Genomic DNA, 18525 nt, shown 5'->3' on the forward strand with positions numbered 1-18525 from the left:
TGTCTCCAGCACACATGGGTCCACAGTTCTGGACCCATGTGGCTGAGCTTTGAGTCCATGTGGCATCATCATTTCCCACTCCCAGTCTGCTCCTCCGCTTGTATCTCATGACTTATTAAATTTCAACACCAGCCACGTGGCAGCTCAAGTCAGGTAGCCAGCACCCGCCTGACCCCTCCCTGTCCTTCAACCCTCACATCTAGTCAGTCCTTAGAGCCTATGTATTCTGCTTCCTGCCTGTCACTCAAGCACACCCACTCTCTATCCCCATTGCTACCCGAGCTCAGGAACTCATCATTTCTCCAGAGATGAACAGCCTCTTAGCAGGTCTTCTTCTCCCAATCCGTTCTTCTCAGCCAGAAGGACCATTTTAAAAGTGAGAGTTGATCATATCCTTTCTCTGCTTCAAATGAACTAACAGTCCTTTGTGTCCTACTTCCTGTCCATCTCTGTGAGCACATTTTTGCTGTCTCTTCTCTTATCCTCTGAACTGGAGCTGTCGGAGTCTTTGCATGTTTGTTCTGTGTTTCTCCATGCTTTTGCATCTGTAACTACTCCCTCTACTCTTCCTCACCTCCTTCTCCCAGCTAATTTCTTCTTAGCCTTCAAAACCCATCTTCCTCCTGGGAGCTTCCCCAAGTTATCCTTGGGTTAATCACCCCTTCGGTATCTTCCAGCAGACAGGGTCCTAGCACTCACACAGTATTGTGACTTTATTCTCCTCTCTTTTCCCACGGGGCTGAAAGCTCATCGAAGGCTGAGACTGTCTTTTCACCTCAGGTCCCAGAGCTGTGCACAGGGCCTGGCTACTGCACGTCCTCAAAAAAACTTCAGTCTATCGACTAAGTGAAGTCTTCTGCAATGAGGTCACATGCTCCTGTGCAACCTCTTGCTGGAAACCAGCCTAGGTTAAGGCTATGAAGTAGATCCTACTGAAGTGGGAAAATGTGTTCAAACAAGGAACAGAGTCAGACTTCTAAGATGCTACTCACTGAGACTGATTATCGGAATGTGTCTCTCGTAAACACAAAGAAGAAATCTTGGCAATTGCCAACTTTCATACAGCAGCCTCGAGGGACAAAGTCAGATGTGTGGGAGAGAGCCTGACCATGTGCACCTACAGACAAACACTAACAGGGAGCGTAGGCTCGTGCTTAGGGATTTAACAATCCCCATAGAAGTGGGTTTAGAAGCCTCCATCTTGTTTGTTGCTAATAAACAAAAAGGGGATCTTTTCCCCATTGTTTCTGTTCTGTAAATTCTTAATGTGAGAATACATAGTAGGCCTTTCCAGTCCTTATCAAATGTATACCTCATTTAGATATATGTTTAAGATGAGTTTTGAGAAAGAACTTCATCCCTGACTTGTAAGCATCACCCACGATGTGGGCTACACAAACAACTTCACTTATAATTTCCAAATCTTCCAGTCCTCTGCTGGAAACCTGCCTCTGTGGTCCTGTCTGTTTTGCTTTCTACCTGGACTTCTCCAGTCCATACCATGCTCACATATTTTAAGTCTGAGTCTCTCCACTAGGCATGTTATCTACCGCTGTTAAGCCATGCAGCTAGTCCTAATGATGGAAAACCTTGCCAATGCCTCTACTACAGAGGCTTGGCTTTTGGCCTCACAGCCCAGTAGAAACTCAAACAACTCTCAACTTGGGAACCCATGAGGGCACAGCAACTTAATGAGTTTGTAATCCAAGGGTGAATAGGATAGAGGTGTTACCTTAAAATGCTATGTTGGCTTGTAAGTCAACAGCTCTGCCTCCCTAGCAGGAATGGTCCAGGGTTTGAGGAGGCCCTAGGGGCAGGGATTATGAATATCATCGAACTAGTTATTTGATGACTTGCTAGGTGACTCTCAGTCACCCTTCCAACATCTGTCTCTAGGAAAATTGTACTTACCAGAAAATGCAGTACTGCTGCTTATATTTTCCATCTTAAAGTAAAACTTAGCAACATTTTAGGGTTTCCAAAATTGAGTGTGAAGAGATATGCATTGATTAGAAACTCTAAAATATAGTTTCAAAAGCTCCAGTAACAAGAAAATCTGGTTTGACTAACCAGTCGAGTATCTTTTTTTTCCTCAAAATTGCCATTTCTCCTGCCAACCATCTTCCATCCAGGCACATCCCCTCTCTTTCCATCACTGACACTCAAGAGCTTGGAAGTCGCCTCGTTTCTCCCTCTCCAGGGTCCTCCCTGACATGCGATAGCCAAGATGTATAGCTTCTGCTTTTGCTACATTTTTCCTTTCCACCTCTTTCTCTGACTTTGCCTGCCACCCTCTGAGCCCTGGCCCACCTGGCATATTAATCTTGCTTCGATTAGTAAAATAATATCCTGATGTTCTCACTGCTAACCCACCTGACATGACACCACTGCTTATTTTCCTAAAACATGTCTTGAATCATGTCATTCTCCTGCTCAAACGTTTTCAAGGGAGCCCCACTGCTTACTAAATTAATCTTACAACACCAGATTTTTAACCTACCTTTTCTGATGGTTCCATGTTTTAGTCTTTTATTTTTTCTAGGGAGCTCTATATATTTGTTATTTCAACTTTGGGTACATATTGGCTGTTCTTTCCGCATAATTTGTGAGATCCCGCCTCTGTACTATTGCTCATGCTGTTTCGCTCCAGCTACCTGGAGTAGTGTTGGTTCCATTATTGACTAGCTTTGTGCTTCTGTTTCTTTGTTTATGATAGGACGATTAGCACCTACTTAAGAGGGGATTGTGATAATGCTGTGAAGAAACCCATACCCAGCACAAAGTCAGTATTCAGTAAATGCTAGTGATCATGATTATGATCACCCCTTTCAAGGCCCATTTCAAATCTACCTCTTTAGTGAAGCCTTTTCGAATTGCCCAACTCAATGTTTTTTTTTTCCTCCTTTTGTCCATCTCTGGACAAAAAGCATCTGACATATAATGCCCTGCTCCAGAATAGTGTGTCACTTATCTTGGGCTGGATTGGACTGGACACTTATTGAGGTTGAGGAACTTGTATTCATCATTGGATACTCTGAAGGACTTTGTATAGCACCAGACACATCAAAAGGACTTAATAAATCCTGGCTAAACTGATTTTACTATTTTAAAAACTCAATTCCACAAGCTGAGAAAAATAGCAAGTTAAGATAAGTAAATGAAATGCACACCTGGCTCAGAAGGACATTTCTGGTGGAAGACACTGCGATGGATGCTGTTAGAACGCACGGTTCGCCCTGATAACATCCTTTCTCCCCGTTTTCCATTGCAGGTCTGCTTGGTGGCCTACCTTGGTTTGTTTATGCTTTGTGTCTCATATCAAGTTGACGAACAGACATGTATCCAGTTTGTTATGAAAGTAAGTTGTCATTTTTCTTTTCCTTTTATTGTCACATAGAAAGAAACCCAAGTACAAAATAAAGGAGTGCTTTTTAAGGGGTTGCATATCTGATTATCCCAGAAATTGCATTTTTAGGCAGGCCAAAAAATGTTTTAGGAGGGCATTGATCCAGACTCCAAATGTAATGCTAATTTTTTTTAAGTCGTAATTTCCATGAACTGGGTTGGCATGTGAAGTCTGCCTTTCAGTGCCCTTAAAAGGAATATTGAAAATTCACCAGTTCCACAAGACGCTTTTGCCAGGGAAAAGATGCCCATATCAGTGCCCGCTTCCATATCTTGGGGGTTATTTCAAATGTTTTAATAACAAAGCCGTCTAAGTGTATTCCTCTTGTAGGCAGGGCCACTAAAATAGGAAAAGTACATTGGGTGGATCCAAATGATCTGTGCCAGGAGTCTGGGGGCATAGGAGACAGGGAGTTGGGATGTGCATGGTTTAGCAAGTATGTGTGTGTCTTACATGTGCATGTAGTTTTTCTCTGTTAGAGACAGTGTGCTCGGTTGGAGCCGGTTCAAATACCCGGCATTTCCACTGCACATAGAATCTACTCTAAAAGGAATTATACACACACTCTTTCAGAGTTGAGGAAGATAAACACCCAACTCAGCAACCAGAGTGAGTAGAAATCCAATCCCTACATTTTCTTTCAACTGCTATAGCAGAGCACAAAAAAGCTTTCTGTAATTTTTTTGGTCCACTCACATCGCGTTTACTTTTCTTCTACAAGAAAATACATAAAAACGGGATACTCCTTTGTCCACTAAAACAAGAAAGCATAAGGCATAAGAGTAAGTTAACGATGTTATGTGGAAATTACAAAGGTGCAGAAAATAAGATGATAGTATATTCTAGTATAATTGGTGCTGTTGGCATAAAAAAAGCAGTGTGTTGATATATATGTACATATATAATGTTGAAAAGAGTAGTTATTTGAATAAAAAAGTTCACATCATTAACTGCAAAAACAGGCCACACAAATTGTACAGCATGATCCTACAGAAAGAAATGAGCTCTTATGTGCTTTAAAAAATTGTCTGTGAGTGGTAGGGTGATAGCTGCATTTTTGTAGTTTTTTTTCTCTAATTTTGAAATGTCCTCCAGTTAGACATCACTTTTCTAATTAAAAAATTTAATGGATGCTATTTAAAAATAATCTTGGTGGATATGCCTACAATTAGAAATTTTACTCTTTCTGAGGGTGTTCCTTAAAAGAAGGCCAGATAAAGCAGGCATTAATCCATGTTTATTTTTTTGTAAGGCAAGGCTTGGTGATGATTTAAAAAAAAAAAAAAAGCAAAAAGCCAGACAGCCTCGTAAGAAATGGCCTGTTAAATTACAGGCACTTCATCCACCAGGTAAAAAATGCTCTAACCTGGATTCATCATAGTGTGTGAAAGGCCCTCATTCCTCCCCAGATGATCCTAGAAACAGCAGAGGCAAAAGCATCAGCTTCACACAGTCCTCCAAAGCCTTCTCAACATCTGCAGGTAAAATAAGGAGCAAGGGCAAAATATGTCACTGCCAATGTCAGCCAGGTTGAGAATTCCCCACTAGGAACCTCTCATTAGCTGTCTTTTTCCCCCACCTGTGACAGACACTGACAAACACTGAGGCCCTTTTCTCCTGCAGGTGACCTTTAGTGATGCTTCCTGCCAGCTCTCTAAGATGCCCGCTATCTTATCTTCAGTTAGAAAACGAACTTCAGTCAATCTCAAGGTTTTCCAAAGCCTCAACAGGTTACAGCAGACTTCCCTTGTGCTTCTCTGCCATTTGGTGGGGGGTGGGGGAAGGAATGACATACATCTTTCCTGTGGTGCTTCTCACTGGCATAACCACATTTTAGTGCCCCCCACCCCCCCCCCCCCCGCATTGAAAACCGGGCCTTAGCTTTGAGGATTTATTTCCTCCTGTTGAAGACCCTGGTGCCTTGGTATAGCCTGCACACACGCGCACACACACACACACACACACACACACTTTTTTAAAAGATACAATAGCCACGGAGCTTGTTTTTTCGTCTCAAGCTGGTACAGTCTTCTCCAGAGGCCCTTTGGCACACCCTGGATGCCACCATCATGTTCTTTCTCTCTCCCACGGGCCCCTGGGCTTGGCAGGCCACTCCCTCATGGACTGGGCCCCCTGCGGCTCCTGGTGGCCGGCTTTCTAGGGGCTCGCCTTGAGGATTTTCAGAAACATGTCTGATTCATGTGCTTGCAGGAGCTCGGCGGGCCACATTCCCACAAGGGCGTTTAAGGCGCAATTGCCTCCTGCGCTCATCCAGGAGGCCCCTGGGCTGCAGCTGCCGCCTCCTGCGCAGCATGCTGTAGAGGGGCCTTCCCATGCCTGCCACCCGGGAAGCTAATTAAAACGAAGCCCAAACTCCCTCTTCCTGTAGTCCCCAAACGTTGAAGCTGCAGCCGGGTACCAATTAGAGGCAGCAGCGCGAGGAGCGAGGAGCGGCGGCGCAGGGGGCTGGGTTACATAAGCGCCCAGGGCCACCGCGCCTCCATCCCGCCGCTGCCCAGCGCCAGACGCACACCCGCAGACTAATGCGTCCCCAGCCGGGGGCTTTTAGCAAAAGGTATTTGCTCGCATTCCCGAGGTCATCGTAAACACTTTCATTGGTAGTTGATTCCTGCTGGGTAGGTAAAACAAGCCACTTGATTTTAAACTACAGATTCCAACCCAGAAACTTGTTACTGTCAGATGAGCTAAAGCCACGAAGGAAAAATGCCACAGCGCTGCAGATGTAGCCCGCAGGCTTTGGGGATCAAGTACACATTCATGTGTTAAGATGGATAAGAAACTTGATGCTGTGGCTCACTCCTGTTTGTTTACTTGGCCGGTGCTTTCACGGAGTGGGAGAAGCAGAATTCCAATGTGTGAGGTGTGCACCGCTGCCCAGGGTTTGTGCTCTCCCAGGCTGCGAGCACATTTGAGATGCTCAGTTAAAACTGAGCAATCTCCGTGTTTAAATGTTTACAATATTTCTATAAGCTCAGTTTGCACTGTTCCTCCCACACGGCAGAGAATAGGGCAAAGCCAGTAGAGTTGATGGCCCAAGAGTCCTGAGATCTGACAGCTGTTTACATCTCTACTAATTTGTTTATTTCTTTCACAAATACTTAAAGAGTGCTACTATGTGTTAGGTTAGGTGGCTCAGGAGGCGGCGCAAGAAATAGAGTCCAGTGAATCAGAAAAGAAAGGAAAGGAAAAGGTTTATTCTGCGTCCCGGGAGACCCACGTACCCCCAGGACAGGGCACGTGGATTCACGCCAACAGGGAGGGGGGCGCTTTTTTTTATACTGCAGTTGGGTGAGGGGCGGGGACATGAGCTGAGGAATTCTCTGCCACAGGGGATGGGCGGGGGTATTCAGAAGAAGTCCCTATCTGTGTGGGGGTATGTGGATTCAGGGAGAAGAAGCAGGTATCTGTGTCTGGCACGTTGATCTGTGAGAAATCCCAGGGGAAGTCCACTGTCTCATCACATGTCTGCATGTATCCGATCCTGGGCTCTCTCCGCCCTAACACTATGCAGCAGACACTGTTCTAAGCCCTTTACAGATACCAGCTCTTTTGATCCTTATAATAATCCTGTGACGTTATTATGATCATCACTCCAAGTTTACAAAGGAAGAAACCGAGGTACACCTGGGATTGTTTAATGTGCCCAAGGTCCATAGCCAGTGAGGGGAGAACCGGGGTTTGAACTCAGGCAGTCTGGTGTCCTGGTCCATGCTCCTAGCCATCCCTAAGTATTGCTGTACATGTATTAAATGTCTTGGGCAAATCTTTTGATCTCTGTGCCAAAGGTCATCTTTAAAAAAATAGACACAATTCTCATTTTAACAAATGAATTTTTGTGATGATTATGAAGACAATATTTTTGCAATTATTTCAATTATTTATAGATTGAGAATGAGGGATTATCATCGTTAATTCTAGATATTGCCCCAATAAATGCTGTAGAAATCTGCTAAGGATGTGTGTGTGTGTGTGTGTGTGTGTGTGTGTGTGTTGGAGGTAGAAAGGCTATTATAAGACGACCCTCCCTCCTCCAGTTCCATCCATTAATGGCAATAAAATATGTAGAGACAACTCAATTTGGGGCCATTCTACTAAGTATATGACCCTCAGGTGGAAGATTATCTCTTTAATCTGAGCCTTCCCTGCTGGTAAAGTCGTAGATGTATCCATGTTCCCAGAGCAAATAATTCCAAGTTCTGTGTTGGCTGCATTGGAAAGGCAGCCACAATGGGCGCGCGCACACACACAACATGGACAGCACAGTTTAATTTGGCTCTTGGCACCAAGAATTTGAAGTCAGTCATCAAGCCTGAATATTTTAGAACAACCCAGAATATTTCAAATATTCTGCCCCAATGATCCCTCAAAATAAACCTGCACTTTTTAGCCTAAGTGTGCCAGTAATGGGAGGAAATATGGCCACTGAAAATCTTGGGGATAGGACCAAGGCAATGGCATTTAATAACACAAATTAACTATTTCCTTCTTAAATTTTGTGAGGTGCCATTTTGTATTTATCTGGCTCCCTTTCTCCAAGGGAGAATAAATGTGTTGAGTATAAATTACTCTTGTTATATGCCTAAGATGTAAGATGTTTCAATAAACTGTTTCACAGGTGAAGAAACATGGATTATTTTTGATAATCCTTCAAATATTTGAAAACTAGAAATAGTGTGCATGGTTAAGATAGCTTTGATGAGAGGATCCAACGAATTCATGCAATCTTTGGCTGTCCATTTTAAGACAAAATGGTATTAACCAGTTCCACTGTCTTCCTGTTCAAGTGTACAATCAAGGCAAACTAGATGTACAGTCAAGCTGCCAGGCAAACCAGATACATGCTTAGGGCACCAGCAACTACATGTGCATCCATGCATATACACACGCACACCACTCAGAGTAAAAATAACATTTTAAATAGTCTATCTTTAAAAAAAATATGTTTTTATTGATTTTAGAGAGAGAGAAAGGGAGAGGGGGGAGAGAAAAAGAAACATCGATGTGAGAGAGAAACTTCTATCGGCTGCCTCCTGCATGCCTTGTAATGGGGACAGATCCCACAACCTGGGCATGTGCCTTGATTGGGGAATCAAACCAGCAACCTTTTGGTACATGGGATGATGTTCAACCAACTGAGACACACTGGCCAGGGCTAAATATTCTGTCTTTAAGACTTAGAAACGTTTGAAATTGTCAATGTGTGGAAAATCACTCATTTGGAGAACTTTTGTACACATATTTTATAATCATACTAGAGGCCCAGTGCATGAAATTCGTGCACTGGGGGGGGGGGGTCCCTCAGCCCGACCTGTGCCCTCTTGCAGTCCAGGACCCCTCACTCCTTACCGCCCGCCTGCTTGCTGCTTGGCTTGCTCCTCCTTAGCGCTGCCACGGAGGTGGGGGAGGCTCCCGCCACTGCCACTGCACTTGCTAGCTGTGAGCCTGGCTTCTGGCTGAGTGGTACTCCCCCTGTGTGAGCTCACTGACCACCAGGGAGCAGCTCCTGTGTTGAGTGTCGGCCCCCTGGTGGTCAGTGCACCACCATAGCAACTGGTTGTTCTGGTTGTTCCACCATAATGGTCACTTAGGCTTTTATTATATAGATATATATGTTTTTATTTGAATTACATATAGTTGGAGGTGGGGGGAGGGCATAATCTTTTCAGAGCTACTTTATTCTGAAACTAGACATGATTGGAACTAACTTTACTTTGGGGAGTTCACATTCACCAGAACTGCTCCTTGTAAGGAGCAACTTTTGACTATCTACACTAATAAAAGAGAAAAAATGGTAATTGGCGTACGACGCTACCCTTTTCATTGGCTAATCAGGGCTATATGCAAATTAACTGCCAACTAAGATTGGCAGTTAACTGCCAACAAGATGGTGGTTAATTTGCATATGTAGGCACAATGCAGGGAGGCGAAAGGGAAAGCAGGAAGAAGCCCCCTGCCACTGACAGTGATCGGAAACCCAGGGGGGAGCTAAGAGCTGGGGGCCGCCTTTGCCCTGCCCCCCAGCCATGATCGGAGAATCAGGCGCCTTTGCCGCCCTGGCCAGTGATAGCAGGAAGTAGGGGTGGAGCCAGCGATGGGAGCTGGGCACGGTCGAAGCTGGCAGTCCCAGGAGCTAGGGGTCCCTTGCCTGGGCCTAAAGCGAAGCCCATGATCGCGGGGCCACTGCAGCTGCGGGTCCCCGCTGCCCGAGCCGGACGCCTAGGCCAGAGGAGTTAGGCCTGGGCAGGGGCGGAGCCTGCAACCGCGGGGAGCTGGGGGTCCCCTGCCCAGGCCTGACACCTCTGCCAGAGGCCTCAGGCCTGGTCAAGGGGCCGATTCGGTGATTGGTGATCGGAGGGTGATGAGCGTCAACTCCTCTGGCCGAGGCATCAGGCCTGGGCGGGGGGCTGGGGGTCCCCTGCCCAGGCCTGATGCCTGGGCCAGAGGCATCAGGCCTGGGTGGGGGGCGAAGCCAGGGATTGGTGGGATATGATGGTCCCCTTGCCCAGGCCTGAAGCCTGGGTCAGAGGCGTCAGGCTTGGTTGGGGGGTGGAGCAAGCGATCAGAGGGAGATGGGGGTCCCCTGCCCAGGCACGATTCCTGGGCCAGAGGCCTCAGGCCTGGGCGGGGGTCAGAGCCAGTGATCGGGGGGAGATGGGGGTCCCCTGTCCAAGCCTGACACCTCTGGCGGAGGCATCAGGCCTGGGCAAGGGGCTGATCAGGCGATCGGAGGGTGATGGGGGTCTACGCCTCTGTCAGAGGTGTCAGGCCTGGGCAAGGGGCTGATCCTGCGATTGGAGGGTGATGGGGGTCAATGCCTGAGGGCTCCCAGTATGTGAGAGGGGGCAGGCTGGGCTGAGGGACACTCCCCCCCCACACACACCCAGTGCACGAATTTCATGCACTGGGCCCCTAGTCCTATATAATAAAAGCCTAGGTGGCATCGCACAAAGTCGTCGCAAGATGGTCACCACAAGATGGCTGGCAGGGGAGGGCAGTTGGGGGCGATCAGGCAGGCAGGGGAGGGCAGTTGGGGGCAAACAGGTCAGCAGGGGAGGGCAGTTGCGGGGGACCAAGCCTGCAGGGGAGGGCAGTAAGGGGCAACCAGGCTGGCAGGGGAGAGCAGTTGGTGGTGACCAGGCTGGCAGGGGAGGGCAGTTGGGGATGATCAGGCTGGCAGGAGAGGGCAGTTGGTGGTGACCAGGCTGGCAGGGGAGGGCAGTTGGGGATGATCAGGCTGGCAGGGGAGGGCAGTTGGGGGTGACCAGGCCAGCAGGCGAGGGCAGTTGAGGGTGAGATCAAGGCCGCATGGGAGGGCAGTTGGGGGCAAGATCAGGCCGGCAGCAGAGGGCAGCTGGGGGTGAGATCAGGCTGGCAGGTGAGGGCAGTTGGAGGCCATCAGGCCTGCAGGGGAGGGCAGTTTGGGGCGAGATCAGGCCAGCAGGGGAGAGCAGTTGGGAGTGACTAGGCCTGCAAGGCATGGCAGTTGGGGGCAATCGGGCCAGCAGGGGAGGGCAGTTGGGGGTGATCAGGCCAGCAGGGGAGCAGTTAGGCGTCAATCAGGCTGGCAGGGGAGCGGTTAGGGGGTGATCAGGTTTGCAGGCAAAAGTGGTTAGGGGCAAGCAGGCAGGCAGGAAGGCAAGAGGTTAGGAGCCAGCAGTCCTGGATTGTGAGAGGGGTATCCAACTGCAGGTTTAGGCCCGTGTGGGATCAGGCCTAAACCAGCAGTTGGACATCCCCCGATTGGAGAGGGTGCAGGCCGGGCTGAGGGACACCCTCCCATGCATGAATTTCTTGCACCGGGCTGCTAGTCTATATATATAAAAGTCTAAGTGACCATCTGACGGTTTGACTGTCCAATGGGCCAGTACCTATGATGCGCAATGACCGCCAGGGGGCAGACGCTCAATGCAGGAGCTGCCTAGCTGTGGTGACTTGGCAGCTGCGGTTCTCTGGTGACGCACCCAGAACTAGAGAGGAGGGAGCCTGATTCTGGGGTGTGTCACCCAAGAACTGCCCTCTTGCAATCTGGGACCCCTCAGGGGATGCCGGAGAGCGGGTTTTGGCCCGATCCCCACAGGCCAGGCTGAGGGACCTCACCAGTGATGAATCCGCGCACCGGGCCTCTAGTAGTAATATAAATCGTGCACTCTGTTGAATGTACTAGTCCCAAAGGCTAGGGATTCTTTTCCTTATTTAGAACCTTGATAGACAGGACCATTTAGAGAAATGTGTCCAGTTAATGAGATCAATCACGAGAACATTTCTTGTTCTGTAAAATGGTTTCTATTGTGGCCCTGTCAATGAGCACTCACGGTTTTGACCAAAATACTTTAGGTGTAAGCTAAATGTTTGAATTGTTCAGACATTCCAGGTTTCTTTAGCAGCAGAGTTAGAGCTTTAACCTGACGTTTCTATTCCAAGGCTGACATGTAGGTCGACAATGTTCAACCTTGGTGACGGAGGGAACATTTAGAGTTTATTTTCATGCTCAGGAACTACATAGCTGGATCTGGGATGAGACTTGTAGGTGATGAAGCTGACACCAAGTCACCTGCCATATTTTTTTTTTCTCCCAGCAACTGCTTATTGGGGATCCTGCTATTCCTGGACACAGTTTGGCAATTACTGCATCAAGCATAATCTTTTTTGTTAACCTGTGTTGCTAGTTCACCAATTATTGCCAATTTTGGCCAACACAGAATTTACATTGCAGAAAATTGTTCTTTACTTTCTTGAGTTGTTTCAATTGTCACATCTGCAGTTCTTGAGGTCAAAACAAGCACAGCACGCCGTTTAGAGATGCCTCTTGTGTTTGGGATTCATCGAAGCTGCTTGCTACACCCACACCCAAACATCCACAGTCAAGCTAATATCCTCAGCTCCGTTCATGGATAGCGCCCAACATCTGTATGACAAATGAAAATACGATGAGCATTTAAGGATTGCTCACTGACAAATGTGGCGCCACTTCCATGCCTTGGGTACTAGTTTCTGAGGAGCGATAGTTCCTCCATCAGAGACCTTCCTGGGAGAAAAGAAAAAAAACAATGGCTTTTATTCATTAGCTTTCTCAAGAGCCATTCAATGTACTTTGTAATCAGAAAGGTTTTCTTCTGCTTCCTTGCAGCTACTGTACTTTTTGCTGAGCGCCCTGGGCTTGATGGTCTGTGTGCTGGCCGCGGCGTTTGCTGCCCACCACTATTCACTGCTCAACCGGGTTACCTGTGGGCCCGCACTCGACGCCTGCCACTGCAAAGCGCCCACCTCCGAGCCGCTCAGCAGGACCTTTGTGTACCGGGATGTGACTGACTGTACCAGCATCACCTTCACTTTCAAAGTGTTCTTACTCACCCAGATGATTCTTAACTTGGTGTGTGGCCTTGTGTGCCTACTGGCCTGCTTTGTGATGTGGAAGCACAGGTACCAGGTCTTTTATGTGGGTGACAGGATGTACTCCCTCACAACTTCCCAAGGCCAGCAGCAAAAGGTCTAACACTCTTTCTCAAAGGTGGGAGAGAAAAACAGCACACTGACTAGCTGAGGTTAAAAGAGAAACAAAAGAAAAAGAAGAGAGAGTAAAAACTCTGACAAAAATTAGTATTCACGGTTCTAAATGAATATTTTTATATTTTTCAGAAAATGAAAGCGCATTTCTTCAAGTTTTCTATAGTATTTTTTACAAATTCTTATGAGAAAAAATGAGATCCAAATTGACGTTGGGACAGTAAAAGGACACTGAATGGGGAAAGGCTAGCATAGATTTATCTTCACAGTCTGGAGTTTATTCCTTATATTCATTTTATCCATTACTTGTATACTATTCTTTCCTGTTAGTCTAGTTTGGAGGTGCAAATTGCCATTTCAGGCCCACATGCTCAATTTTGTAGAGTCTTTTCCAGGCCTCCTTCCTCCCACCTGGACGTCCTCACTATGCCTTGGAGAAAGGCAGGGGCCAGGGAAAGAGCTGATCGGCTATCTCTATTTTCCATGGCAGAGATGTCTTCGAGGCGTGAAACAAGTTAGAGGAGCAGAATAGAAAAGGAAGAGACTTTTGCAAAAGGCTCAATAATTATGAACACCTGGGCTGGGGCAGCAGCCTTTTCTCCCCAGCTGCCTGTGTTCGGCTCTGTAAGTAGATCACTTACTAAATGCTTCAGGTGATTGTCTGCGTCTCCATAATTGAAAGTTGGTAGTAGTTGTATTCTTAATGATGTAGAAGGCTTACAATAATCACATTATGCTTCTATTCTATCATCTAAAACAAATCATTAAAACCAATTTCAAGCTAATTGTTCATTATAATTATGCTCAGAAGTCTATTTAACAAGCCCTAGCTGAACTTAGGCAGCACAGTCGGTGTTAGGAGATGTGACTCTCACAGAGAAGAGGCTTAAAGATGGTTTCTCCTGAAAGCCACGCTTTATAAGGGAGAAAACAATTTTAATTAATAGCGCAGGTTAAATATACTCATTTAAACAAACACAAGAGCATTTGTAACAGGAATGGTTATACAAATAGCACATTTGTGATAGGTTGTGAAGTGTCTCTCTTGGCAGCTAAGTACTTTTGAGGAAGATTGGGTAATGCCCATGTGTTTCATTCATGAAACTGTATTTGATATGCAATCCTATTATTGATTTGTATGCACAGTGAAACCTAGAGATTAAAACGTTTGGAAGGCCTTATTTGATTGAGCATTTGCACATTGACTTGAAGGGTAGTTTTTGTTTTTAAGTAACTGACATAAAAAAGCACAAATTCCCTATGTAGGGAGACTTTTCTCTCTTATTATTGCTATTATTAAATTTGGAACAATGTCAGTGTTTTAAGGAAGGAGCTCAGAATGCAAATTCATGCACCATGAATGTCACCAAGAACTTTTTCTCTTATTATGCTCTGTTGAAATTCAAGATAATAATTGAGTTCAAGTTGCTTTTCCACGTTGCTTATAAACTTTACTAATTATAAAATTCTACCCTAAAAGAAAAACATTTTCTTGTTTGCCTTACAATATAGATGAATATTTCTACTGATGGTGATAATAGTGTTGATTTCTACACAATGTAAATACCCTGATAAGCCTGGCAGGTGTGGCTCAGTGGTTGAGCATTGACCTATGAACCAGGAGGTCACAGTTCAGATTCCCAGTCAGGGTTCATGCCTGGTTACGGGCTAGATCCCCAGTGGGGAGCGCACAGGAGGCAGCCGATCAATGATTCTTTCTCATCATTGATGCTTCTCTCTTTCTCTCTCCCTTCCTCTCTGAAATCAATAACAAATATATTTGAAAAAAATAGCCAAATAAAAAGAAAAACTTTAAGTCAATTAGGTGGAGGATTATAACGATCTTTTATGTCCTCCAGATAAAACACCCGATTAACAGATGTTAAAACTTTTTTATGTATTGACTTGCTATTTGAAAATGGCCTTCTTATACACTAGCTCAGGCCAAGAAGGCACATTGGAGGGGTTAGAAGATAAGACTCCGGAGCAGGTGTTTGATCGCACACAAGAATTGCATGAACAGAACACCAGGCATCCTGATGATGACCTGAAAAATACTTTGTGTCTTGATTTTAAAAATCTCAATAATTGAATCCATTTTGATTTTGACAGTATTCTATATAAAGAAGAAAATGACTGAGAATCTGAAATGTTGTAGGCTGTTCTTTAAAGAGTGAAAAACTAGTGCTTTAAAGTTAATTCCTAAGAATTCAGCACCACTGGAAGCACACACTGAATACCTTTAACAATGTTTTATAGCAAACACTACAGATTTTTATATTCAAAAATTAGAATTCTACACATTACTAAGGTGCTCTATGTTTTACAAGAGATTCACAGGGTATTTCAAATAGCAAAATACTTTAGCTGATGGGCTTGCTTTTTCTAAATAATGCAACCAGTAAGAACTGACATGGCAATAAGCTTGATAATAATCAGAATAATATATATATATATATATATATATATATATATATAATGGGGATTTTGCTATTGTGTAATCGAATCATTCTTAAATGACCAAAGAAATGAAAGTTGTAAGTTAAAAAAGGAACAAAAGGAAAAGAAAAGAAAGAAGCAAAGAAAAGATTCCTGTTCTGTGAGCTCACTGTGTATTGATATGTGTAAGAACTGTGTTACGTGAATAACAAACTGCTTTGGGCTTGATTTGAAGTATTTTGAGTTTCTGTTTTGCAAATATTGAAGTTCCGATAACGGCAACAGAAAAGGAACAGACACACAGCTTTACACTTAGCAAAATGTTACATTTAAAATCTGACAGGAAGCCAAGATGGTGACTGTCTCCTCTAAACCATAAAACACTCAGATTTGTGCAATCCTCCTCCTCTTCCACCTCCTTCAGGAGAATTAAATGAATCAAGACTTTGGAAAGAGGGGAAACAGCCTGGACTTGGCAGTACTTGAAATAGGAGGAATACAGCAGCCTAAATGTACCGACTTTGTAACCGAGCCCACTCGATCAGTCTGTGCCTTCACATGACCACCATCTGTGCCTCCCCCGCTCCATCCAAATTTGTGTAGGCGGCTCCTTGGAGCCAGGCCTAAAAATATAGTTACACTAGGCCCTAGAAACTGTAGTCAAGTCACAGGCCTAACTTTTCTCCTTCTTTGGATTAAAAGTCTATATTCTTTCTTGAGGGATTGGTTCCCAGCTGTGCACGTCAATGTGTTTGTTCTGATGGCCAGTGCCCATTATATGTGAGTTCTCTGTTCATGTCCAGGACATCAGAATCTTTTATTATTCTTACTAGAGGCCTGGTGCATGAATTCATGTACTGGGGGGGGTGTCCCTCAGCCTGGCCTGTACCCTCTTGCAGTCAGGGACCCCAGGGGTCCTTAGCGCAGCTGTGAAGGGGGGAGAAGCTCCCACCACCTCCACTGCACTCGCCAGCTGTGAGCCCAGCTTCTGGCTGAGCGGTGCTCCCCCAGTGGGAGCACACTAACCACCAGGGGGCAGCTCCTGCTTTGAGCATCTGCCCCCTGGTGGTTGGTGCGCACCATAGTGACCAGTCCTTCAGCCGTTTGGTTGATTTGCATATTAAGGTTTTATTATATAGGATACTTCCCTTTTTGCATGCAGTGTATCTTGAATATGTTTATAGGTCTTTAGTAAAGGGTTGGGTAGAGGGTATACAAAGGAAATTCTGAGGGACAATGGTGAGCAGTATTTAAAGAAAATCATGCCCCAGCTGGTTTGGCTCAGGGGATAGACCATTGGCCTATGTACTGAAGGGTCCTGGATTTGATTCTGGTCAAGGGCACATGCCAGGGTTGTGGGTTTGATCCCCAGTAGGGACGTGCAGGAGGCAGGTGATTAATGATTCTCTCTCATCATTGATGTTTCTATCTCTTTCCCTCTCCCTTCCTCTCTGAAATCAATTAAACACACACACACACACACACACAAACATATAATAAAGAAAGAAAAAAGGAAAATCAGAAAAGAATTTCAATGGATCATACCCTATCGGGAAGTATACCTTGACCTTTTGTAGGGATTATCTTGGCCTATTGTTATGTAGCCATACATTTCTATGCCATGTTGGCTCTCAGTTCTGACTATCCTCAAATAACTCTATCATTTTTAGATGTACACTGTATATTCAGGATACTTTTAAAAAGAGCGGATAGCCCTAACTGGTTTGGCTCAGTGGATAGAGCGTCGGCCTGCGGACTCAAGGGTCTCAGGTTTGATTCCGGTCAAGGGCATGTACCTTGGTTGCGGGCACATACCCAGTAGGGGGTGTGCAGGAGGCAGCTGATCGATGTTTCTCTCTCATCGATGTCTCTAAATCTCTATCCCTCTCCTTTCCTCTCTGTAAAAACATCAATAAAATATATTTAAAAAAAAAAAGAGCGGATGGCCAAGTACATTTAGCCACAGTGGAAACATTATTTGGATAAAGACTCAGTGGTCCACCCTATAAAATGAATATCCTGATTTGTTTCTTCTGATTTTCTAGTAATTTATTATCTCAAATGATTATCCCCTTCAAAAATATCGGTCTGTGCTTTGGTGCTGTGGTTTCATTCTTCCGGCAATGATGAAATAGTGATTAGAAAACAGTTCTTACCTCTGTGTCTGAGGTGGTTGTTTTTAAAGGGGATGTGTATCATGTGGATTTTCTTTGTTAATAAAATTTTCATAATCCCTGAAGACACTGTGTTTGGATGTGCTTTTAAGTGCGGGAACATTGCATATGAACTGGTATATGTACAATCTCTCAGATTCATGTTTACTTTACAAATCTGGCTTTGGGATATACCAGAACTAATATTCATTTTGACCCCATTGTTTCAGGGACTATCTTTACTTTGGTACACTACACCTATCATAGCAGTTAAGGTGGTAAACGCTCCCCAGGCAAAGGGAGCCGGGGCTGGAAAATATCTTGCCAACGGTACTTAGAACGCTGATCTTCATTTATATCCATTAATGCCAAGTAAAGCTTGGTCTAAAGAAAGGCATCCATGCTGAGTGTCACATGTTCCATCACAGTATACATTTAATTACATAGAAAATCAGCTGGCCTGGCCCATTTCAAATCTGAACACAAGGAGTCCTTTTTACCAACTCTGAGGCTATTTAAATAGTTGATTATGCTATAAAATGCAGGGGTCCTTTTTGTTTAATTTAGTTAGAAAAGCTTGTAGAATGCAAAAGGAAAGAGAGACTAACTTAGGGCACACACTCTGAGCTGGATTTCCTATCCTGATTGTCAGGGCTGTAGGTCTTAGGGCTGGACATCTGTCACTTTCTGGCTCTGTGATTTTGGATAAACCATTTAGTCTTTCACTTCCTCTTCTGTAAAGTGGAGAAAAACATCACTGCCTCACAGCATCATGGGAAAGTTCAATGAAATGGCACTTAGCAAAGTGCCTGGCTCATGGAGGGAGCTTAATACACATTTGGTTTCTTCCTTCCTTAGCTGAGTTTTACGTGCCTTGTGACATTTCTCATTGGTGCAAGCTCTTGTCCCCACATCCAACTAGCAAAGTAGCTCTGTTTTGCTCTTCCCTCTGTGATTTCCTTTTTATAAGCCAGAAACATTAGCAAATGGGCCTCAAACAGA

The 18525-nt window shown here is 45.1% G+C and overlaps 1 protein-coding gene across 2 annotated transcripts in view; it reads left to right on the plus strand.

Moving 5' to 3' along the window:
- Positions 1-17609, plus strand: part of SSPN (sarcospan) — a 39096-nt gene extending 21487 nt beyond the window's left edge. For both annotated transcript variants that reach the window (XM_059682411.1, XM_059682410.1), the window contains exons 2-3: positions 3272-3358; positions 12555-17609. In XM_059682411.1, coding sequence (XP_059538394.1) covers positions 3272-3358; positions 12555-12920 — 453 coding nt within the window. In that variant the 3' untranslated portion in view covers positions 12921-17609. The remainder of the gene's footprint in view (positions 1-3271; positions 3359-12554) is intronic.
- Positions 17610-18525: the final 916 nt, after the last annotated feature.

The sequence above is a fragment of the Myotis daubentonii genome, chromosome 2 (genome assembly GCF_963259705.1).
Source record: "Myotis daubentonii chromosome 2, mMyoDau2.1, whole genome shotgun sequence".
Lineage (NCBI taxonomy): Eukaryota > Metazoa > Chordata > Mammalia > Chiroptera > Vespertilionidae > Myotis > Myotis daubentonii.